The sequence below is a fragment of the Pseudorca crassidens genome, chromosome 15 (assembly GCF_039906515.1).
Source record: "Pseudorca crassidens isolate mPseCra1 chromosome 15, mPseCra1.hap1, whole genome shotgun sequence".
Taxonomy (NCBI): domain Eukaryota; kingdom Metazoa; phylum Chordata; class Mammalia; order Artiodactyla; family Delphinidae; genus Pseudorca; species Pseudorca crassidens.
The window spans coordinates 79,087,988-79,113,260 of record NC_090310.1 but is presented as its reverse complement, the minus strand read 5'-3'; the positions used below and the strand labels follow the sequence as shown (position 1 = coordinate 79,113,260).

Below are 25,273 nucleotides of genomic sequence, written 5' to 3'. Positions count from 1 at the left end.
TCAGGCACAGCTGTATCCAGGGACTTTAAGATATTTTAAAGACCACTTTTTTCTTGATCTCACAGCTCTGTTTTCTCCTGAGTTGGCTCTCCCCTTGTGGTGGTAAGATGGCCCTCAGCAGTTTCTGGCCTGCCTGGCAACACCAACAGAGAGACAGAAAGAGACAGAGACAGAGAGAGCCCTTCTTTCTCAGCAGTTCCAGCCAGAAACCTGGTGTTGACTGTGGTTGGCCTGACCTGGCTCACACGGCCAACCCTGAACCAACTCCTTTGTTCAGGGGAACGTGGCACATGCCCAGCCTGGGTCACACAACCCCCTCCTGGATGTGAGACTGAAGGCAGCCCCCAAACCACATGGAATCAAAGTGGGGGATGTGTGACTCCTCCCTCTTCCCCCGAGAAAACCCAGAGGGAAGTTGCCAAGAGAAGAGAAAAGGAATGATGGAAAACCAAAACAGCAGACATCCACCACAGGAAGGTTTAACACCATAGTGAGGAAGCTGGTATTTATTTCAGGAGGCAACGGGGAGCCATAGAGGGTTGTTGAGCAGGGGAGTGATATTATTATCCAAACTATTCTTTGGGAAGATACCCTTGGCAGTGGTGGTGGGAGAGGGGTTGGTTGGAGTGAAGCAGAAGAGGTGACGCAAGGGGAGAAGAGACTTTTGTGATGGGTCAGGAATGAAATGTAAGTCCAAGATGGAGCAGTGACTGCCCAAGTGGAAAAGAGAGACCCAAGTGGGAGGAAATGGATGGGATGGGATTGGGGGTGTGCTGGCCATAGTGCACGGAGGCCCATGAGCCTGTGGGGCACTTGTTCAGGGCAGGGAGTTGGGAATCACCTCCTTGGAGGTGGTGGTGATTTTGGAAGGACATGACCCCAGGCGAAGACAGGGCTTTGGTAGGAGAACAGAGGGGCCTGCGTCTCACCTCTGAGAGCATTTGGGGGCCACTTGTGAATCCCGCGGGCATTTGCATTCTGACTCCAGGGAGGGTGGGTCGTCGGAGCAAGATGCCATTTTCCACAAAGCTTTCCAGATGTTTGCTTTGTTGGTTTGCTTTATTTATTTATTTATAAAGTGGTAACAACAGAGAGAAGAAAAGAAAGTAAAAAAAAGACGCAAAACCGTAGTTGAAAATGAGGATCCCTTGAGGAGAGGGGCCTGGGAACCGCCCAGGAGACTGGAAGTCGGAGGGGACACTTGCCCCCCCGGGACCTGCTGGCGTCCTCCGCTCTCCTGGCTGTCTGGGGTCAGCATGATGTCCCTTCTCTTATCCTGTGCCCAGGCCCTTGAAACCCCTCAGGGAAGGAAGCCACTGGGTTTTCTGTGATCCCAGCCAGAGTGACTCAGACACCCCAGGCCTCCTGCCTCTGTCCAGAGAGCGGCCACGAGGCTCCCTCCAAAAGACCCTCGGGAAGCAGCTCCCTCCCCAGCTCCTGCTGAGAAGAGTAATTCCTAGAACCAGGCTTGGTAAGAAACATGGCTGACCCCATGTGAAGCACAAAACCTTTGAGTCTCAGTTTACTCATTTATAAAATGCGGACTGTAGGGCTTCCCTGGTGGCGCAGTGGTTGAGCGTCCGCCTGCCGATGCAGGGGACGCGGGTTCGTGCCCCGGTCCGGGAAGATCCCACATGCCGCTGAGCGGCTGGGCCCATGAGCCATGGCCGCTGAGCCTGCGCGTCCGGAGCCTGTGCTCCGCAACGGGAGAGGCCACAGTAGTGAGAGACCTGCGTACTGCAAAAAAAATGCGGACTGTAGTTTGCTTACCTCCTAGAATAATGCCCTGGCGAGGAGGCAAGAGGATGCCGGGCGAGCCCTGATCCATGGGAGGCATTTCTAAACAGGACGTTGGCGATGGGTCTTTACTTCAGGGGTGGCGTCCTCGTGAGAAATCGCATGGTGCAAATTCCTGCTGTCGGGCCTTGGGGCTGGTCTGTGGAGGGAGTTGGGGCCAGTGGGCACCTCGGTGCCCTTGTTGAAGGGTGTGGGGCTGGTCATCAGTTAAGACACGCTTGGGTACCAGTAATCTGAAACCTGGCCCAAGCTGGTAAGGTTGCCAGATAAAAGATAGGACTCCCAGTTAAATTCAGATTTTAGATAAACAACAAATACTTTTTTAGCATAAGGTTGTCCGAAATATTGCATAGGGCATACACGTGCTAAAAATTTATTATTCGCTGTTTATCTGAAATTCAAATTTAACCCATACCCCATGCAACCTTACAAACTGACTTAAGTAAAAGGGAGTTTCTTATTGAACAGCCCAGGGGTGGGCTTCAGGCTCAGGGGGACTCAGGGGTTCCAGCCTTGTCACTGGGGTTTGGTTTCTCTCTCACTCTCTTCGCTCTGCTTTCACCACACTGACTCCACTCCAGCTTTGCCCCTTCTGTTGCCACGTGGGTCACCTCCCTCCACCTTCATTTCCAACAGGAAAGAGTGAGTCTGTCCAAAGCCAGGTTGAAAGCCTTTTGTGTAAACACTGGCCCTGACTTGGTCATGTGCCCATCCCTGAACCAATCATAGTGGTCAGGGGAGTTCCATGTGCTGATTGGTTTAGGCCCTGGTCACATGATACCCCTCCTCCCTCCCTCCTTCCCTCCCTTCTTCCTTCCTTTCTTCCTCTCCTTTTCCTTCCCTCTCTTCCTCCCTCCCTCTGTTTCCTTCTCTTCCCCCGTCTCTCTCTCTTTCACGTGTGTATGAAAAGACATTTTGTGATTATCTCACTGTATTGGTGGCCACACCAGATTGCATTTTTTCAGGTGGCACGTGGGGCACGGGCTAACATTTCTCTTTGATTCCCGAGAACCTCAACATCACAATATCTGTGTCTTGGAGAATCCAGTTTCTGACGGCGTCTGTGGTACCATCCCCAAGAATAACAATGGTGCTTAGCACTGTAAAGACCACTTTGCTGAGCTGTTCTCTCACGTTCTGTGCTCGGGGTGCTCCCCTTGCTTTCTAATCAGATCTTTAGCAGGGGGCCCCGTGTTTCCTCGGGACAATGCACAGGATCTGGTGGAGGCCCTGGTTTTGTGTGTTTTTATGGGACGTGCACAGAAGGGTGAGGGTCCTGGTGTCCTGCCCTCAGATGCTGAAGCAAGCTCTACTTTGCAGTCCTGCCCTCAGATGCTGAAGCAAGCTCTACTTTGCAGTCCCAGTTGTCCAGAAGAGAATATGTGGATTTATGACAAACACAGTGTAAAGCTCCACTTGGGAAGTGGAATGAAGTGCTTCAAGGTAGCTCTCGTGGTAGCACCCGCTTCACTGCTCTTACTGCCGTGGTGAGTCAGGATGCTTATCGGAAGGTGGGGAAAAAAAGCTTTAGAGAGAAAGTTCTTTTTTTTTTTTTTTTTTTTGCGGTACGCAGGCCTCTCACTGCTGTGGCCTCTCCCGTTGCGGAGCACAGGCTCCGGATGCGCAGGCTCAGCGGCCATGGCTCACGGGCCCAGCCGCTCCGCGGCATGTGGGATCTTCCCGGACCGGGGCACGAACCCGTGTCCCCTGTATCGGCAGGCGGACTCTCAACCACTGCGCCACCAGGGAAGCCTGAGAAAGTCCTTTTAAGTTCTGCTTCTAGGCATGCCAGTTCTCATCCTTTGACATCTCCTCACCATGGGCCCGCCATCTTGCTTCCACAGGCAAGTGTGTAGACTTCCAAGTGTATAGACTGAGGGTTGGGGAATTGCCAGAGAGAGAGTTGGGGGCTGTTTTATCAGAAGGTGGGTAAACTGACATGCACTACTGGGGGTCTGGGTAAAGTCCTAGCCCCACTTGTCCCCAGGCTCACCCTTAAGATGTCACCCTTGATCGCATCTGAGGGGCCAGGGACCACTGCACGGGGAGGGTCCCATCCTACCTGGCAGACCCCCAGCCTGCCCTGCATGGGGCCAGCTGTGAGGGAGGGGAAGAAAAGCAGTCACAGAAGGAAAGGGAACATCTGCTGAGTCCCTACGTGGTCTGTCGGCTCTGGGCTGGAGCTTCACACAGCTGGCCCCTGTTCCTCACGGCCGCTATTTGAGGTATGTGTGATCATCTCTGTGTTACACGTAAGAAAACTGACTGTGTCACCGGGCACACGTTTGGCCCCAAGTAATGCAAAACCTGACTCAACCTGACTTAAACCTTCAGGAAGTGTAGCATCTCATGAGCAGGAGCTTTAGTGGTAAGGAGGGTTTCAGGAGCTGCGTGATCAAAGCTCCAGCCTCGTTTCTCTGTGTTTCCCTTGGTTTGGCCTTGCTTTCCTTCAGGGTCACAAGGTGGCCACTGTCAGCAGCTGAGGCCCCAGTTCCAGACTGCAAACTCCTATGGATGGAATAGGAGATGTTGCAAATGACAGAACATCCAATTCAAAGTAGCTTACCTGAAAAAGAAATGTTTTCACATATGGGAGAAGCTACACGAATTTCCTCTGGCTTCAGGCGTGGCTGGATTCAGAGGCTCGTGTGTTGTCAGCAGCACGTAATCGCTTCCTGTCTCTTGGCCTTCTTCTGTGGTCTTACATCTCTGACATCTTGCTACCTAGATTGCAATGCACCGAGCAGGCTGACAGCAATTCCAGGCTTACATCCTTCTGTCTCAGGAGGAAAGGCAGAAAATGTGTGGGTGCTATTCTCTTCTCTCCTGGTTCAAACTACAGCCCCGGGGCTGATTCTCACTGGCCTGAGCCAGTCGCTCTGGATGAGATAAGCAGGACCCACGTCACATGCGCGTCCACAAAGCTGGGATAGACGCGGTCCTTCCTGATCAGCATGAACTGCGAGTCAGAAAGGTTTGATCCCCAAATAAGAATGGCAGCACTGTTTCCAGAGGAAGAGGAAGGGGTGTTAAGGGCTAGGGGCTAAAGCCAGAGGGTATTTAGGGGGAGTCTTCCTGCGGCAGGAGGCCCCCAGCCGGCCACGGCATTAGGTCCCTTTTACCCTCAGGACCCTCCTCCCCGGTCAGGGTTTAAGGTCTGGCGGGATTGGGGCCTGGAGATTGTCGCCTACGTCCCATGCTCTGACTTTTCAGGTTTGGGAAGAGAGGCGGGTGACAGACAGTATCCTCCCTGTTTAATGAGTTTTGCTCTTAAAGCTGATGACAGTGCAATTGTATACCATCTGCCTGACTACAGACTGAGTCAGCACCGTGCAAAGGGCTCACTTTGAGAGAACCTGGTCCACGCAACTAATCCAGCAGATTGGCATGTCTTTATAGGAAGGAGGGAGGGAGGGAGGGGAGGGAGGGAGAGGGAGGAGGGAGGGATAGGGAGGGAGGGAGGGAGGGAAGGGAGGGAGGGAGGGAAGGAAGGAAGGGAGGAAGGAAGGGAGGGAGGGAGGGAGGGAAGGAGGGAAGGAAGGAAGGCTGAATGTTGATAAACATAGTTCATGGAATATAAACACTCCCCAAGGACTGATGTCATCAGCTTCTGCTCCATGGGGCCAGGTTCTACTCGACGACCATCTTCTTGATTCACCAGCCCAGGCAGAGCTCCCAGCCACTGAAGAGTGGGTTGCAGAAAAAGCTTCTAAAGAAACATTAGATGGTTCCCAAATGGAATAAATTGAGGGATCTTCTGGAGGACGTGGATCTGCCCACATCTGCCTGCCTCTGGGAGAAGTTGCCATGCACACATGGGAGCCGGGCAGTTGTTGGGTAAAAAGATTGGGGAGCTGGATCCATTTGGCCCTGACAACGAACGTATCTAAAGTAGTATAAGTTTCTAATTTTCCTCTAGAACTGGGGTCAGCGAACTTCGTTTGTAAAGGGCCAGATAGTTGATATTTTCATCTTTGCAGGCCATCTGATCTCTGCTGCAACCCAGTTGGACCACTCTACCATTTTATCAGGAAAGCAGCCAGAGATGACCCATACGTAAATGTGTGTGGCTGTGTTCCAATAAAACTTTATTTATAAAAACAGGCAGTGGGCCAGATTTGGTCATAGTTTGTCAACTCCTGACCTAGACCAAAGAAACTGTAGGAACAGTTAGTTGCCTGAGTCAGGAAGCTGGTATTTTTTTAAAGTCGGTTTTACTAAATCATAACCTATGTACAATGAAATGCACATTTAAAGTGTACAGTTCAAACAGTGTTGACCACCAACCCCCCAGTCAAGATACAGAACATCCCTGTTGCCATTTGCTATTGACCGCACCCTCCACACAGCCACCTGTTACTCTGACTGCCATCCTACAGATTGGTCTGGACTGTTCCAGCATTTCATATGAATGGACTCCTGCAGTGTATTCTCATTTGGTCTGTAGAAGCTGGTATTTGAAGCCCTTCTGGTCTGTTTAAGGAATCTCTTTGGTCACTGTTGTGATTTTCAACTGTATCTGAGTTCTCTGACACACTGCCCTTCAAAAGGCAAAGGTGGGGCCTTGTTCCTTGGCCCTGAAATGTGGGCTAGACTTAGCAACATGCATGGAGGGGCCGGATGTGGTGGGAGTGATGAAAGTGACTTCCGGGGTTGGTCACAGCCTCTGGTTCTGCCTGGTTCTCTTTCTCACTCTGAGGGAGGCCAGCTGCCATGCGAAGAGGATGCGCAAGCAGCCTGAGGAGAGGCCCGCGTGGGGAGGAACGGAGGCCTCCTGCCAGCACCTAGGACCCAGGTGCCAGCCAAGGGAGGGAGCCTCCTTGGAACTGGATCCTCCAGCCACAGTCAGGCCTTCAGATGACTACGGTCTTGGCTGACATCTTGACTTCAATGCAGTAAAAGATCCAACCAAGCTGCTCTAGAATTTCTCACTCACTTTATGTGAGAGAAAAAAATGTTTATTGTTGTTTGAAGACACTAAATTTTGGGGTGATTTATTATGCAGCGATAGATTACTAATACCGTCACTGACACATTGAGTCCATCTATCCCTCCATCCATCCATCCCTCCATCCATCCCCCCATCCATTTACTTATTCATTTCTTCATTCAACAAATATTGATTTCTTTAACAAATTGTAAACAAGTTATAAAGTGTAATGAAATTTAGAAAGGTTTCTATAAAACTTGGTAAGATATTTTTGAGGGCAAATGCTTCCTTTACAGAGTATGCTTTAGTTACCTAACAACAATGATTTTTTTTTGGATTTATTTATTTTTTATTGAAGTATAGTTGATTTACAATGTTGTGTTTCTGGTGTGCAGCAAAGTGATTCAGTTATACATTTATATACATATTATTTTTCATATCCTTTCCCATTATGGTTTATTACAGGATATTGAGTATAGTTCCCTGTGCTATACAGTAGAACCTTGTTGTTTATCTATTTTATATATCGTAGTTTGTATCTGCTAATCCCAAACTCCTAATTTATCCCTCCCCACCCCTTTCCCCTTTGGTAACCATAAGTTTGTTTTCTATGTCTGTGAGTCTGTTTCTGTTTCATAAATAAGTTAATTTGTGTCATATTTCAGATTCTACACGTAAGTGATATCGTATGGTATTTGTCTTTCTCTTTCTGACTTAGTCCACTTAGTTTGATAATCTCTAGGTCCATCCATGTTGCTGCAAATGGCATTATTTCATTCTTTTTTATGGCTGAGTGGTATTCCGTTGTACACATGCACCACCTCTTCTTTGGCCATCCCTCTGTTGATGGCCTTTTAGGGTGCTCTAACAACAATGAGTTAATAGCTAACCCTGAACTGTGAACGGTCCTCTTTTGAGCATGTTCTTAACATTAACTTTCATTACTGTCCCCGTTTTGCCGATGAGGAAACTGGCTCACTGAAAGGTTGAGTCACTTGCCCCAAGGCCCCATGGTCAGTAAGTGGTGGAGCTGAATTAGAACCCAGGGCCCACAGGCTTCATCACTGTGCTGTACGCTTCCCTCCCCCCTCCCTTTGCTTGTCCCCAGGGAGACATTTGCCACGCATCTGTGGGTCTACCTGCTTCCACGTCCGTCACTCTGCAAGGCTTGTGCTCCTCCAGGCCAGAGACCATGTCTTTTCTGTCTGTGTGGTACTGGACCCAGAGCAGGACATCAACAACTGTGTGCTGACCGACTGACCAGCTGGAACCAGGAGATGGATGGACGTGGCATGCACTGCACTAAGAAATCCCAGGGGATCCTGAATAGCCGTGGCACTGCCCATCTGCTCTAGTGTGAGACTCTGTCCTGCCCGCAGAGGCAGATGGCCCCAGAGCCTGCTCTCCTGGGCTGGATCACAGCTCAGAGCGCAGGGAGCCCCAGAATAAGAACACTACTCCCCCGACTTGGCAGCCCAGAGCCGGCTGACTGGGGTCCGGGATGAGCTCTGTTTACCTTGGAAGGCCCGACCTCTTTTGTAACATTCACCCATTGTTGCCAGGAGCCCAAAAATACCTTTATTAATGGAAAAACGGGATGACTCCACAAAGAAATATTTTGACAAGCCCAGAGGAGCCGGTGGGAAGGTTCAGAGCACATCCTCAGGAAGCTGGGGCTTCTTATCTTCTAGGGAGCCCGGCGGGGGCAAGGGCAGCGTGCTTCTCCTGCCGCGTTTCCGTGCGGGGCTCCCGGGCACAGCTTACTGGGCTGGTGGCTCCTGCACCGTGGCCTGGTCCGCGCCCCACTCAGATGCAGCCCCCCGGGACCCTGCGGCACTATCTTGAGTTACTGCCCCATCCGGGTGTTCTCTTTCGTGGCCCATTTCCTCTGACTGCAAATGAAGGATTGGAGCTGCTTCTAGACAGCTTTCTGGGCTCCCAGGTACCTACCAGTGTCTCCTGGGAGAGGGAGGTTCCAACTGCTTTTCTAGTTCTTCATGGAGACCAAAGGGCTCAAGTAAGGAGTGTCTTCCTACAGCTGCACTCACAGAGCCTAAGGCTTCCTAATATGTACCAGGTGCTATTTTAAGCACCCTTATGTGTGCTAACTCTTCACAACAGCTCTCCCATTGGGTAATATTACTCCCATTTTGTAGATGAGGAAACCAAGGTACAGAGAAGATAAGTAGCTTGGTCACAAAACTGGGGAGAGGCAGAGCTGGGATTTGCACCCAGCCCAGCTGGCTCTGGAGCCTCTTTTTTTTTTTTTGAAATTATTTATAATTTTTGGCTGTGTTGGATCTTTGTTGCTGCGTGCGGGCCCTGTCCAGTTGCGGCGAGCAGGGGCTACTCCTCGTTGCAGTGCGTGGGCTTCTCGTTGCCGTGGCTTCTCTTGTTGCGGAGCATGGGCTCTAGGCACGTGGGCTCCAGTAGTTGTGGCTCACGGGCTCTAGAGCTCGGGCTCAGCAGCTTCGGCGCATGGTCTTAGCTGCTCCGTGGCATGTGGGAGCTTCCTGGACCAGGGCTCAAACCCCTGTCCCCTGCATTGGCAGGCGGACTCCCAACCACTGCGCCATCAGGGAAGTCCCTCTGGAGCCTCTTAACCCCACGCATGGCCATCTTCTGAAGCACATATCTGATCCATGTTACTCAGTGTCTCTGTACTTGATGTCTTTATACTCTTAAAGTGAAATCCATATTGACTAGGAAGCAAGTTCAGCTGTTGTACCAAAGATCCACAAAGAGCAGGAGATTCAACAAGTTAGATTTTTTTTTTTTTCTTAGAAAAGAACCTGGGTGGGAGGTCCAGGGTTGATATGGAGGCGCCATGATCCTCAGGGGCCTGAGCTCCTTCCATCTGGCATATTTGTCTTCATTAACACAGTTTCTATCTCATGGCCCAAAATGGCTGCTTGAGCTCCTACCTTCAAGTCTCCATTTTAGCAGGAAGGGGAGAAGGGGCTCATATGTCCTGTCTCTTTAAGGGTTTGATTCCAGGCTCTTCTGCCATGTGACCTATGGTAAGTCATTTAATGTCTTTCATCATCTTTGAAAAAAAAATTGAATTTCTTTCAAAGGTTATGAGGATTAGATGAGTTAATACATGTCAAACTCTTGGAAAAGGGCAAAGTGTAAACCCTCAGTAAATTTTAGCAACTATTATTATTGATGCTGTTTAGATGACACTGTTCCTGACAGTCCCCACCCCCACCCCCGTGACTAGGTTATGTTGCTCTCTCATGTGTTTTTTGGCTCCCCAAGCCTCTCCCATCACAGCACTAGAACCCCGCTTTATAATGTGTGTTGACCTTTCTTGTCCCCACTGGATGGAGAGTTCCCCAAAGACATGCCCTCTCTGTCTTGTTTTCTCACTGTATCCCCAGCAACAAGTTCAGGACCACAAGGCAGGTGGCCAGAAAACTTGTTGAATGTATGAAAGAATGAATATTTCCAGTGACAGCAGGTTCACTACCATAGAGGAGACTTCCTCAGGGCTTTTGCACATGCTGTTCCCTCTGTTCTGAATGAGTTCCCCAGCTAGCTGCATAGCTAGTTCTCGTACTTCATTCAGTTCTGCTCGTGTCACCTCTTCAGTGAAGCCCTCCCTGACCACCCTGGTTAAAACTGGCTCCTTTCCCCATCATAGCTCCACTTTCTGTTTCTTCCTTGGCATATATCACCACTCATCCATGTCGTCTGTATTCATGTGTTCTCTCTTGATCTCCCCCCTGGACTGTAAGCCCGATGAGGACAGCATCCTGTATCTGGTTTTCTCATGGCTGCATTCCAGTGCCCAGAATATTGCAGGTACGTGACAATATTTGTGAAACGAATAAACAAAGCAACAAGACAGGTCTATTGATTTTTAAAATATGAGGAGAAAAATTCTAGGTATATGCACCTCAGTCCCTTTTTTTTTTTTTTTTAACAAAAGGCCTGAATGTTTCAAGCTTAGCTCTCAGAAGAATGCAAGCGAGATAAACCTTTCCTTCTCCCTGCCTTTCTCTCTTCTGCCGGCAGAAGGAAGCCAAGCCGATTCCCTCTCCCTCCACGTCAGCTCTCCAGCTTCTAGGAAAAACTTCCCCCACCCTGCGGGCCTGGGGCATCCCGAGGGCTGCCGCTGGCCTCTTGTCACACCCCGGTTCAGCAGCCGAGGGAGCCCCGCGGAGGGGCAGGCTCTCGCTGGAAACTCGCTGTCAGCAGCCCGGTGAGCTGGCAGAGAACGTCGGGGGTTCTCTCCAAATGCCTCGGAAATCTCCCTGTTGGGTCACATTCCGGCTTGAGGGACCCTGGGATAACCAGGGCTCTGGGTTGGCAGCCAGCGGCTGATTGGGAGGTAGCAAGATTCAGCACTTCTGAGTTGGAAAAAGCGGTGCTGGGTATTATTTTGGGAAGAGTCAGTCATGAGAACCTCCAAGAGCAGATCAGGGAGGCTATTAAAAGCAAGACAATGTATTTTAAAATGAACCAGGCCGGGGAGACACCTCGCTCCCTGCCACAGCCAGGGAACTGGGAGTTCTTTCCGGATGAGGTGAACCTTTCCATCGCTTGGAAACGGGGGAAGCCTGTCCAGCTACCCAGCCACCGCCCCGTCCCTCCTTCCCTGCCAACCCCAGCTGAGCATCTCCTCCGTCTCCTCGGCCACGTGACAGAGTGAGGGTCCTCCCCGGCCAGCTGAAAAGGTGGCCAGACACTCAGGCCTGCCTGCCATTCATTCAACAAAGCTTGAGAGGACCTGGGAGTATGGCTCCGGGGCCAGGCTGCCGCTATCCAAGTTCACGCTGTCTGCTCCTTACTATTTGGTGACCTTGGGTCTCTGTGCCTAAGTTTCCTCACCTGCAAAATGGGGATAATAGTAGTCTTCCTCCTACAGAGTTGTCGTGAGGACCAAATGAATTGGTATATAAGGAGGGCTTGGGAGGGAGCCTGTCAGAGAGACATCACTCAGTAGACATATGATAGGATGATTTACTGAGTACCACCAGTTCCAGACATCATTCCAAGCCCCAAGTAAGACAGGCAATGGTCCTCTTTTCCTAGTCTGAGTCGTAACCAAGTAAACAAACTGATGAGACAACTTTACATTCTGTTATTTACTCATCAAAGCTTTTTGAGGCCCAGCCAGCTGCCAGGCATCGTTTGGTGCTGGGGAGGCAGCAGTGAATAAAACAAAGTCCTGCCCTTGTAGAGTTTATAGTTTAGTTGGGAGGCAGGGGACATATGCGATAGACAAGTGAATCTGTAATTTATTTGTGGTAAGCGGTGGATGCGCTACAGAAATACAACAGGTGTTGTGATTGAGATTTGTGGGGCGGGGCTGGGCTTTAGGGCAGAGGAGCAGATCTTAGAGATGAAGGTCATGGAAGAATGTGTTCATAGGGTGACATCTGAACCGAGACCAAGAGGATGAAAGAAACCGGCCATGAGAGATCATGGCACAAAGGGTTCCAGGTAAAGGGGTAAGGAAGCACGAAAGCCACGAGGCGGGACCAGGGAGGAAAGGACCGTGAGGCTGGAGCAGGTGAGTGAATGGGAGAGGGAGGGAGATGAGATTGGACACGTGGGTTGGGTCAGGTCTTGGGGGCCTTCGTGTTAGTTTGCTGTTCCCTCCAAACCTAGCGGCTCAAAGGAACAAGCGTGTAATATCTCTGTGGGCCTGGAGCAGCTTAGATGGTCCTTGTGGCTGCATCATCTGAAATCTTGGCTGTTGGTAGGAGGCCTCAGTTCCTCACCGTGTGATCTCTCCAAAGTGCTGCTTGAGTGTCCTCATCACCTGGCAGCTGGCTGCCCCCAGAGTGAGTGATCCAAGACAGAAAGGCAGAAGCCACACTTCTTTTATAACCTAGCCTCAGTAGTCACATGCCGCCATTGTGGCAATGTCCTACTGTTACACAGGGTGGGAGGGCCTGGATAAGAACGAGAATGCCCAGGTGGGCACCACTGGGACCTTCTTAGAGGCTGGCTATGACAGCCATGGTGAGGTATCTGGATTGTATTCTAAGAGGGATGGGAAATCCCTGAAGTGGTATCTTTGATTGATCTTGCATAACTGCTGTAAGTAGTGGCAAGATGATAGTAATTTTGGTACAGTTATTGAGTGCTTCCTTTATGCCAGGCACTGCACTTAGTGTTTCATTAGACACAACGGCATCACATCCAAATGTCTCCCTAAGACGTTGGTACGGCTCCATTTTACAGATGAGGAAGCTTGCAACCTCCCCAAAGAAACGCTAGCCAAGGCAAGCCCTCCTCCCACTGGAGGCCCGTGGAATTACCCAAGTAAAGAGAAAAGAGCGGGGATAGGAGGAGAGAGGAAGCAGCCCGCTGGAAGGCCCTGTAGCGAGGAAGGACACAGATGATTGGGGCCTCTGAGTACTTCTGGAGTTCAAAGGTGTCAGAGGTGAGCGATGAGGCTGGAAGGGGTGGGGTGAATTTGATAGGTCTTAGTAGACCACAAATGGGATTCTGGACTTTATGCTAAAGGTAATTATAATCCAGTGGAGCAACTGAATTGACACTTGAGAGGCAGCGTTGCCTGGTGGGTCGGAACCCGGGCTCTAGAGTCAGGTGCTTGGGGTTCTAATCCCATCTCTGCCACCTACTGGCTGTGCAACCTAGAGCAAGCTGCATAACCTCTCTGTGCTGCAGTTTCCTCCTCTGTAAAATGATAATCCTAGGATTATTGAGAGGAGTCAATGAGTTCATACCTGCCCCACAGCAAGTACTCAGTAACTGGTCACGTGATAAGAGATCAGTAACCCTCACCATTCTGGTTTTCATACATCTGGGTCTGTCCCACTTTCTGTGTTTGAGACATGTGGGAGTCCAGACCAATTCTAACTGCTGTCTACCTTCCAGCCATGAAGGGGTTGGCGGTCAAGGTGACCGACAGGTGAGGATGACACTTGGGCTATAAACGCAGTGAGAGGACCAGTGGGTTCTCTCCTTGAAGCTGCCCAAGTCCTCTTAAATATTCCTGGTGTTGAATCAGTTGTCTGGGTAGCACCAGTAAGTGATGTCTCAGCAGAAATACCTGCGTTTCTTATTTGGGAGGCTGTTGGAGGGAAGAGATTCTAATAAAAGGCTTCCCCGGTGATTCAAGGTCTCCTTCAGCCCAGATGTCTTGCAGTCTCCCTGGACCTTTCTCCCCATCGCCACCTGGACGCCTTCTATTTGCTTTGATTCAGCTTCTCTTTCCTTTTTCCTCATATGCTGGCACGTTCCCACCCCAGCTGAGAGCTTCTATTTTGGGGAGTTTTCGTGGATAATTTTGTGGGCGGAAGCTCTCCCCCCCACCCAGCATCCCTTAAAAAAAGGGAGAGTGCTCGAGAGAAGTGAAAAACAGTGGGTGGTTCAGTTCAAAAGGACAAAATATTTCTTGCCCTGGCACTGGGAGAGGAAAGAAATTGTCTGAGGAACCTAAGAGCAGCTAAACTAAGAAGCTGAAACCTGCAGCCCATAAGGGCAAATTAGGTGACTCAGCTGCCACTACCCCGGCTCCACTCCTTATAGTATTAATGTGCTTTAAAAGGGAAAAATGCTTAACTGTGACAAAGAGTGGGCTCTATAAAAATGTGCCTAATGCTTATTCTACCCAGTTCCAAAAGGCGTCCCCCTCTCGGCACCTGTGGAGACCGGGACTCGCCTCTGAGGCCTGAGCCTGGGTGGGACCGAGTCTAAAATTATCCCCGATAATGAGTCTGGCAGGGGAGGGCCCAGCGTGCTCGTTTCCTGCCTCGCTTCTGGCCTCCAAGACCTCGGCTCCCAGGGAGGCCTCTGGGAGGCAGGGGCCGTGGTGCCAAGAACACGGGCTTTGTGGCCAAACAGAGTTGGGTTCCGATCTGGACTGACTGTGTGAACATCGACTCACGGAGCCTCGGTTTGCTCATCTGTAAACACGGCTCCCAGCGTCAAGCTCAGTGGGATGGTGAAATGGACTCGATGTTGCAAAAAGGCTGCTTCATGCCCGGATGCAGCTGAGTTTAATAAAGGGCAGCCTGGAGTTGCAGGGCGTGGACTGCAGGGTCGAACAGTCTTAATCGTGGCTTAATGACCACTCACTCCTTGAGTGTAGGAAGGCTTAAAGTATCGGGGTGGCCAAAAATTTCTTTCGGGTTTTTCCGCAAGATCTTATCTAACCCTATACACACACATGTATCCATTTTAAGCATTTATCATATACCTTCATGTTCTTAGCCTCACATCCTGACATCAGCTCTTAGGAAGGCACTAATAGTGTCCCCATTTTACAGAGTGGGTAAGTGACTCCAGGGCAGAGCCGGGGGTCTGGTTCTAGAGACTGCACTTTATCCTGCCTCTCAGGTTGCCTAAGCCCCCGTTGCCCTACAGAACTTTCTCCGGTGATGGAAATGTTCTCTTCTGTGCTGTCCAACTTGGTGGCCACTAGCCACCTGTGGCTTTGGAGCACTTGAAATGTGGCTCTTGCATCAAAGAACGGACTTTTAGCTTTTATTTAATTGTTAATTAAATTTCAAGAACCACATGTGGCTAGAGGCTACCCTCACACACAGTGCTGGGCTCAGCCCTCCCAGTGTCAATGTATTACTTTGCAGGGGGTCAAGGGACAGGAATTGATCGAGGACCTACCTCAGGGCCTGGCACAGAGTAGGTGCTGAGTTAGGAGTTGCTATTCAGAGCACCGCTATGTATGGTGGCTGTCTTCAGAGACGAAGGTTCATAGGTTTGCCTGCCGCGTGGATCACTGCGAGAGGAAGTTGAGTGCTGAGTTTCATTTGTGCGCAAGACTTTCCTGGTTTTGAAACTGAAAGTCCTGCCTCCCAGGAACCACCTCAATCCCAGGCAAACCAGGAAGGTTGGTCACCCTGTTCTTGCCTTAGATGATGGGGTACAGAGTCCTCAGGGGATGGGCCTTCCTCAGTAGGGTTCCTTGAAAAGAATCTCTTCCATGGCCTTCCAGGCTGCACTCCAGGATCTGCCGAGGAAAGCAGCAGGCAAGGCTTCTGCCTTCTCTGTGCCTCGGTTTCTCTTTTGGAAAGTGGGGGAGAAGGCTCCCCTGCTTCTAGGGTGGCTGCAGGGTGTTTGAGGTCAGGTAGGTGGGCAGCTATGGCGGCTCTTTGGGGGGACAGTGTTACTTCAGATGGAGGCCGCCCTGGCTGAAGCGGGCTTTGGAGAGAGGTGGGTGGGCTCGGGGGCTTTGTGGGACCGCGTCTCCAGCAGGAGTCGTCATGTCTGAGAGCCCAGCGAGGCTCCTGTGGGTCAAGGTGTGGAATACAGAGTGGTCCCCCGGATGAAGCCAATGCGTCTTCAAGTTCAAGTCTGTAAGAAAGTGGGGAGGGGCTTATGAATCACCCGCCGCGGTGCGGCCCCCAGTTTTATCAGAGCCCCCAACAGCATCCGAAAGGGCCATTTGCAAAGCTGGCTTTATCTGGGGGCTCCCGATTCCCCGCCCTGAGCGGGGGTGAAGAGGCGAATCCAGGCTATGTTCAGGAAAAGCGTTTTGACAGCAGGACCTCCCCACCGGCCTTCCGGGGTCTGTGGCCTGTTGACGGGAGACACGCGTGGCATCCCCTGGACCTTCTTCTGGAGGCTGTGCAAAGTTCATGACATCCCTTCCCTTTATTTTCCTGTTTATTCAGAGCATGTGTAAACACATGGGTTGCCTGGTTTCCGCGTCTCTGTGGCCATTTCATTATTGCTGGAGCCTCTGAGCATCACTGCAAACCTTGGGTTTTCTAAATGAATCTAAAAATAGACCTCTTTGAAAAAAAATCTTGGAGAGTTGACATAAGGCACCGTTATTTATTTCTTTTCCCTCCTCCCCCTCCCCCCGCCTTCTCCCCCCTCCCTCCTCCTCCCCGTCAGCCCTGAGCACAAAAAATCTGGGCAGCCGGAGGCCCCGAGGGACTGGGAAGGGCCCCTGGGCCAGTGTCCGGGGGTCTCGACCACCTGGGGTGTTGATTTGAGCCCTGGGCGGCTTTCTCGGAGAGATGCCCGCTTGGAAAACGGGGGGGGGGCGGGGGGGTTGGGAGTCTTGGGCATGATTTATGCGAAGCGGCAGCGTGCTAGGGAGGCGGCGGCTGGAGCAATCCTTGCAAACAGCCTCCTGGAGCTCCTGCAAGGCCGACTTGGACACTCCCACGCCCCCACCCCCTTCTCCTCGCCGTCGCCCGCATCGCTCCCTCTCCCTGACTTTTCTCCCGAACAATCAGGGACTTGTGCTGGCGGCCGAGGGAGCCACGGAGCTGGCTGGCCGCGGAGGAGGCGACGTCATGGATTCCTGAGTGTGAAGTTTGCAGGAAAGCCCTTAGTTTTGGAGATGGACGGGATCCAGTGGTTTCCATGGCGCTGGATAAACAGGAGGAAACAGTGAGGGAATCCCGTTATTTTACTGCATTGAAAGCCTATAAACACGGAGCGCGGGGAAGGAAGTCGCGTTCCCTCTCGAGTAAGCCGGAGCGCCGAGCCGCGCCGACTCCGCCGCGCCGGGAGCCGGGAGCCTGGAGGCGGGAGGCGCGCAGCTCCCGGGCCGCTCGCAGGCTCCTCGGCCAGGGCAGCCCCGCGAGCATGCTTTAGAGAGGACGGCGCCCCCTTGGCTCCTGGTCTACCCAAACAGACCCCTCTCACCCCGCGCGCCGAAACCCCATCCCCTCCAGATGCAGAGAGAGGCTGCGTTCAGACTGGGGCACTGCCATCCCCTCCGCATCATGGGGTCTGTGGACCAAGGTAACTGACTCCCCCTCTATTCCAGACGCTTCCTCCTCCCACTTCTTAGCCCTTTCCCTTCTGCTCTCTTCCCGGGCAGCGCTTTCAGCTCCTGGCTGAGGTCGCGGGGAGGCCCGGGGACTCCGGTTTCCCAGGGCGCACAGGTAGCGTGGCCGGGAGGAGAGGCGCCCTCTCCCTGGCCAAGGAGGGAGACTGGGGAGCCGACTTCAGACCACTTCCCGCGGGGGCAGCGAAGTGTCCCAAGGCGGGATTCCCCAGGCCAGTCTGTCAAAAAGATTGTCCCCTCCATGGGACACCGGGAGGGATTCTCGCTACTAACCGCGGGCTGCTTAACTATTTCCGCGCTGGGCTTTTGACAGCGGATGCCATTCAGCTGTGTTATTATTATCATCATCATTTTATCATCATCATTATTTAGCTTTTTTTTTTTTTAGGAGAACAGGCTTGGCATTTTACTATTTAGTAAATCTAGTAATGAAGACTTTGCTTTTTAACAGAGCAGCAGATGCTCTGGGACATTTAAACAATTTTCTTTCCCGTTTTTTGATGTGTGTCATGTGTACAGTCCTCCAGCTCCCCCTTTAAAGTGCAATGTACCATCAGTTTGTTTTGCGATCCGATTACACTCTATATTCCGTGTTTCTGTCTCTTTTTCCCTCCTCCTGGAGTTTGTCCTGGAATCATACTACTTGGGTATTACGGGAGGGGCTTAACGTATACAAATATGATATGAAGATATCCCATCTGGCCAGGATTGTGGAGGGTTTAGGCTGTACACTAATGAATCTGACTCTAAAAATGGAAACCAGGCGATGTGATGTGTTTTTCAGAGGCCAGCCCTGCAAATAGTGGGGGGCACTGCCTGGAGGGCAGGGCTGCAAGAGTTAAATGAAATAAATATGCGTAGGAGGAGTTAGCTTCGTGTCATAAAATCAGAGTTGAATGTAGGTTTTGTGCTCTGCGTGGCTGATTAAAGTTCTGGTGAGGGGGGAGAAATGACAATTTCAGTAAATAAACCTAAGGGGCTTTTTTTTGAAAACCGGAACGGGACCAAATGCCTGAGGTTAGGTAGATGGTGCGCTTTGCCACAGTGGACCTCAGTGACATATATTTTTAGTTGAGTTGCGCTTTTGAAAGCAAGACCCTGCCAGCGCCTTGAATGTTTTAACTGGTACCAGTTTATCCTGTTCTCTGCTAGTGGTTAAGCTTATGACATAATGGCCAAAAAATGTTACTAATATTGCATCACCTGTAAAAGGGATGCTCTGAGACAGGCGACAGATATATTAAGGACGCGAATTGGTTTTTATTGCCGTATACACTGAAACACAGTATTTGATGTTACGATGGTGGGAGGACAGACTAACGCCAAATTTAGGTCAATTTGGAGAGAGAGAGCGAGAGCTGGGAAGAGAAATTGGACGTCTGTTTTACTGTGTGATCTCACACAAGCTTCACATTTTGTTGACGCTGCTACACCTCTGCTCCAGGTTTGTGAACTTGGTCCTCTCTCAATGTTTTGAAGTGAAGTGTGTGTATTCTGTGTGTGCATGTGCATCGCCTAGCCTCCCCAGCCCACGCTCATGTGTGCAGGGACTGTGAGAACGTGTGTGCCAGTTTGTGTGTCCACATGTGGGAGACAGGGCACCGCATTGTTCCCGGCAAACGACGCTTGGCATGCCAGAGCAACTGGGCACACAGAATGCAACTCCAGGCATCAAAGGTAGCTGGAGTGAGAGGCACTTCAACCGTGCCCTGCACTGGGGCCTCCTGAGGGAAACCCAAATGGCCCTTCAAACTCAAACACCACCACGAGTGTAGGGGCAGGTCTGAGGGTGCCTGCAGATGGGTGGGGTCATTAAATAGCAAATAGAAATATTTGCATGGCAGGAAAATACTGACCTTGCTGTGCAGTTTTGGGTCAAGGGCCTGGGAAAAACTGAAGATCTGAAAGAGGTGTGTTCAGTTTTATCTGAAGTGGGATGATGGAAAGTATTTCAGGAATAAACAAACCCAGGGTGAGCTCTGCTCACTCCCAGACCCGAACTCCCTGCCTTCTGCCTGGGTTAGGATTTCTGCTTAGCTACATTGCAGCTGTGTGATCTTAGGCGAGTGACTTAACCTCTCTGGGCCTCTGTTTCCACATCTGTAAAATGGAGCCAATAATAATGTCTCCCTTAACAGAGATTGTGAGAGTCAGTGAGGTAGCACACGTAAAGCATCTAAAATGCTGCCGTGCTTATAGTCAACGCTGGATAAACGTTAGCTGCAATTCCTATTGAAAATGCAAAACAATAACTTGTATTGATAGAGAAACTGGATTTCATGGCAAAAATTCTTTGAAGAGATGCAGTACTTTAAACCTTTCATCAAGGGACTTTATAACTTATTGGAGCTTCACGGTGACACAGATGGGGCTAAGATTATGGCTTGTGAAGCCTCCATTTCCTTACCTGCAAAAGGGAATAGTGATGACCTCACAGGGGTGTCATGAGCATCGTATGAAATCATGCATATAAAACACTCACCTCTGGGCTTAACGTGCAGTTAGTACACGCTGGATGTTATTTTCTGACAGTTGAGGATGAGAGCCAGCGTCGCCCGTGGTCACACAGTAAGTTCATAGCACAACGCCTGGCGCACGGTAAGGGCTCTGTTGCCTTCCGCAGGGGTAAGAGCAGCCACATTATGAGTATGGACTGGAAGCAGCAGGGCGAAGTATTGTGCAAGTATCAAGCCTTTTAATTGTCAGGGCCACTGTACACCACAAGTGCTGTGATCAGTGTCTCCTTCGCAGAGGAGTGGAGAGAGGCACAGAGAGGGGCAGTAACTGGCTGAGTGCTACCTAGCAGGGAACTGGTGGAGACTGTCATTCGAACCCAGGCCCTTGGCCACATGCTCTGCTGTCTCTGGAACTTACTAATGTTATCATAATTTTTAATCACATCATTTGACAGATGAGGAAACTGAGGCAGACCAGAGCCTTGTGCTGGGCTTTTTTGCCAACACCGTGTTGTTCCTTGACATATCCTGGAAGAGAAGGAAGTGTGGGAGGATGTGGAGCGTATGACCATCATTTAGAGACGGGGAAACTGAGGCAGCCACTGATTTGTCCCAAGCGGAGGGTGAGTCAGGGAGAGCTCCTTGCCTCACCTCAGGGAAGTGAAAGCACAGTGTTTCCATTTCCACTAGCGGAAGAAAAGTCCCCATATGGCCAGGAGGCTGTAAAGCCAGCTCTACTTTCTGTCCACACAGAACTGAGACCCCGTCCAAGGGCCCCTCCTCCTGGCTGAGCCCCTCCCTGGCTACCCAGATGGCCCCTCCTCCAGCAAGGCCTTCCGGGTCTCTCCTTCTCTTCCCAGAACTTCAGGGAGAATCACTTACTTTCCCAGATGCTCCTCCGACTGCCTTTATTAAGACTTTCCTCAGCTGGGTTGTAAGCTTCCTGAGGACAGGGCCAGGTCTCCTGTTTCTGTGAACCTCCGGTAGATCCCAGGTAATGTTTCTACACCCAAGACGTCAACAGCTTGAGATCTGAGTGAGGGGTTCAAATCTTGACTCTGCCACTTGCTGGCTGCATGACCTCGTGCAAGTAACTTCACTCTCCTGTGCCTCAGTTTCCCCACATATAAAAAAGTGATAGTAATATTGGTTAATATATTGAACAACTGAAGTATCAACCAATCAGCACAGCAGGAGCGGGGTCCCAAGAGACTCCCCTGCTGGGCAAGGCTTTAACCCTTTATTTGCTGAATTGTAGAGAGGGTCTCAAGGCAGCAGAGGCCCTTGAAGGGGGGAGGACAGCCATCATTTACCAATCTATGGAGAGTTTCAATCTTTTAGTAAACAATATGAACCTCAAAGTACCCACTTAATTACTAAGTGCTGTTATTATTAGTGTACAATTCGTTAATTCAATATTTATCCCCACACACACACACCCAAAAATCCAACCTAAAAAACCAGTTACCAAGTGCCTCCCCACACATATTCTCATTGGCTGGCTCTCTCTTACTACACACACGAGTGATTATTTCACTTCTCAACCTGGAAGAAGCCAGGCAGGTTCCTAGTTTTGTTCCTTTGCTAGAACAGGAATTTGAGACTCCGACTGCCCAGACTAGAGAGGAGGCCTCCTCTGGGCTCCCCGGGCCTCCACCCTGGCGCTGCCCCACCCTGTACTCATCACACTGGTGGTCGTTGTCCGTGCCCCGTCTCTGTCTTCCTCCAGACTTGAACTCCGGGAACCAGAAACCACAACTGTCTTATTCACCCTTGTGGCCCCAGTGCCTGGAACAGTGCCTGCTACTTAGTAGGTGCTCAGTACTTTCTTTGTTCAATGGATGGAGGAATGAATGAATGAATGAATGAGGCACAGTAGGGGTGATATGACCTGTTAAGGCCACAGAATTAAGACTTAAACTCTGGGGGCTTCCCTGGTGGTCCAGTGGTTAAGGCTTTGCCATCCAACACAGGGGTTGTGGGTTCGATCCCTGGTCGGGGAGTTAAGATCCCACGTGCCAAAAAACATAAAACAGAAGCAATATTGTAACAAATTCAAAAAAGACTTTAAAAATGGTCCACATCAAAAAAAATTATATAAAAAAGACAAACTCTGAAGCACGGTGCCATCTTTCTGGCTCACTCGCTTCTGCCTCCTTTTGACAGTGACAGAGGTTTTGACTTCCATGTTTTCCCACCAAGGGCTGGTGACCTAGGCGGCCTTCGTGCTGGGTCACCTACCAGGCACACGCCCTCGTGTTGTTCTCTGGAATGAGTCAGCCCCAAACAACAAAAACCGCAGCCCGCACTTACTGTGTGCCACGCATGTGCCAGGCCCCATCCCCAGAGCTTCCCACGGGCCGCCTCATTGGTCCTCAACCAGTTATGACCCCATCTTGCACAGGGAGGGGTAGCCACCGCCCCAGGGTCACGTCGCTAATTGCAAAGCATGGAACCAATCGCACTCCACCATGTTGATCCCTGTTAGGCTGAATAATCATAGCGGAAGGGGATCTGTTCTCCCTACCAGACACGTACTGTAGGGCCAGGCACTTTACAGATATTCTCTCAGTGGATTCTCACAAAACAACCTGAGAGGCTGGTACGGAATACGATCCTCCCATTTCAGGAGCAGGAGACCAAGACAGGGCGCGAGCAAGGCATTTAGAGGACAGAGCTGATGCCCACAGCTCAGCATTTAAGGGCCGCACGGGCCTATCTCTCCTGCTTCCTGCAGCAGGATCACCCGGCCAGACGGTGAGCCGGAGAGAGGGGCTGCAGCCCCTCCAGGAGCCCGCCCTCCACAGTTTGCAGTGGGAGTTCCTCCTGCCTTCCACCTTGCCTTTCTGGGCCGCTCAGGAGCTCCTGGCGGCCCCCATCCCTTCCCTTTCCGGTTGGAACCTGCCAACAGAGACTCATTTCCGCAGAGCCTCTTTCAGTGGCCAAAGCCCCGCCGGGTGCTTCTTTGGCTCCAGCGCTCCCATTTCCGGTGCGGCCCGTGCTGTCAGAGCCAGTCCGCGCCAGTCTGCTTACTCCCTGGCACGGTCCGCTTCTTCCCTCTGCCTCGGCCGTGCCGGTCTTTCCACCTGGGGTCCCCGCTCCATTTTCTCACATCTTTCTTCAAGGCCCACCTCATTCCCATCTCCTCTTAGAAGCCCCCTTGACCATTGAATTCATCTTCATCGTTTTGAGCATCTACTCTGTGCCAGTAACCCACCAAGATGCTGGGGATAAAGTGAACAAGACTGCTGGTGTCTGCCCTCACCAGGCAAACATCAAGGGAGCAAACCAGGAATATCCACTATAGTGTGGAGTGGTGTTAAGTGCTGGAGACCAAAATAGGGGGACAGGGCTGCGAATGACTCAGTATCTACGGGTGTGTAGTGCGTGGGTGTATGAGTTTCCTGTGGCTGCCATCACAAATTACCACAAACTGGGTGGCTTAAAACAACAGAGATCTACTCTCTCATAGTTTCAGAGACAAAACGTGTGAAATCAAGGTGTCAGCGGGCCGTGTTCTCTCTGAAGGCTCTAGGGCAGGATCCTTCTGTATCTCTTTTAGCTCCTCGTGGCCCTTGGTGGTCCTCGGCGTTCCTTGGCTTTTGCTGCATCCCTCTGCTCTCCGCCTTCTTCCTGTGTGTACGTGTGTTCCGTCCTCTTCTTGTAAGGACACCAGTCATTGGATTAGAGCCGTGAGCCCTAAGGACTTCATCTGAACTTGATCATATCTGCAAAGACCCTCTTGCCAAATAAGATCACAGTCACAAGTACCTGAGGTTAGGGCTTGAACATATTTTGGGAGAGGGAAATCGTTCAACACACAAGAGTAGGGATTGCTAGTTCACACTGCATGGCCCCCTCCTCTCTAAAGAGGCGTCTTATTCATTGACCTCTGAGTGGTGAGGCATCTGCCTGTACAGGATCTGGGGGACAAGCATCCCAGGCAGAAGGAACAGAGAGTCCGGAGGCCTTGAGGAGAGACATGTGCTTGGGGTAGTCAATGAACAGCCAGACCAGTGTGGCAGGAACAGAAAGGGGAAGAGGGGAAGTGTGATAGGAGACAGATTGAGGAAGCAAGGCAGAGCAGGACCCAGCAGGATCTTGTGAGCAGTGTGAAGTTCATTCTCATGGTAATGGGGAGGCATTGGGGAAATTTGAAGCAGCAGAGGGTGTGAGCTCATTAGCCTTTTCGTAGGATCCAACTGACCTTTAAGTGGAAAATGTCCTTTAGCCAGGTAAGAGTGGATGCTTAGGATACAGGTGCGAGGCTATGACGGCCACAGGTGGTGGCCTGGGCAGGAGATGACAGGAGCTGGGACCAGTGTGGGGAGGAGGAAGTGGGGAGGAGTTGGTACTTCTGTACCAAGTGTCTGTAGAGCGTTCTCCTTTTCGGTTCTCAGACTGTGTTCCCTTGAGCCCCGGGGTTCTGCAGGGATGGTCCCTGTCTTTGGCACCTGAGGGTAGATGCTATTAATTTTGTGAATGATATGAACTGTTTCCAATGGGTCTTCCTCTTGGCCCAGCCTGGATTCCCCACGCCAGCTCCCCTTTCCCTCTCTGCTATCACTGGGAGTTGTAAGACTTTTCGCAGCGTTTCATCTTGGTCCAAAAATGTCCCTTAGTGCATCCACACTTAGCTAATAACCCAGGAACAGTGTGACTCAGTAATGGGTATCAGACTGGTGTGGGACAAAACCACTTCCGTGGTGGCATGTGTGTCTTCAAAAGTAACATCACAACCTACTCCGTGCCTTAGTTTCTTTAACTGAACAGCGGGGGTGATAGTAATCTTTACACATGGCGGGTGCTTTGAGGTTTGAAGATCACGGCTGTGATGCTCTCAGTGTGTATAAAGCGGTCAGTTCCTGTTAGCTGCCATTTACACTATTATTTTATTGTTTTAAATTCAAGTTGTTACTTTCCTTCAGCCTACTAACCTTCAAGTGTCCTTCCTGATTGGGATAAATCCATTTCCTACCAAATCTTTGGGGTCTTTTCTGGATGACCTAGTTCAATCACTCAACCAATGAGTTCAGAAGGGTTTGTGGAGGACCTGCTATTGCAAGACACTGGCTAGGTGGTGTGGAGAATATCCAAGATATATAAGAAGCTCTCATTTGCATTTGAAAGTCAGATAAAGATTTTTTTTTCCAAAGTCAGATAAAGAGACAATTGTGTGTGAAGCCATTTACATGCAAAGGAACGAAAAGTTTCCATGAAGTCTAATGACTGTGCTGATAGAGGAGTTTAAGAGAGAGAGGGCAAGAGCCGATGCCATGTGCTTTCTGGGGGGGGCGTGGGAGGGTGGGAGATGCTCTGGGGTGTGATTGTGCTGGAGGG

At 50.8% G+C, this 25,273-nt stretch overlaps 1 protein-coding gene across 4 annotated transcripts in view; it reads left to right on the top strand.

The window, feature by feature from the left end:
• NFATC2 (nuclear factor of activated T cells 2) overlaps positions 1-25,273 on the top strand; it is a 187,654-nt gene that overhangs the window by 11,296 nt on the left and 151,085 nt on the right. The window contains exon 1 of one of the 4 annotated variants that reach the window (XM_067708470.1): positions 16,784-17,431. The exons of 1 other annotated variant lie outside the window; for it this stretch is intronic. In XM_067708470.1, coding sequence (XP_067564571.1) covers positions 17,362-17,431 — 70 coding nt within the window. In that variant the 5' untranslated portion in view covers positions 16,784-17,361. Of the gene's footprint in view, positions 1-16,783; positions 17,432-20,810; positions 20,928-25,273 lie in introns of those variants that run through there. 2 more of the 4 variants (XM_067708472.1, XM_067708471.1) reach the window with 2 other exon arrangements.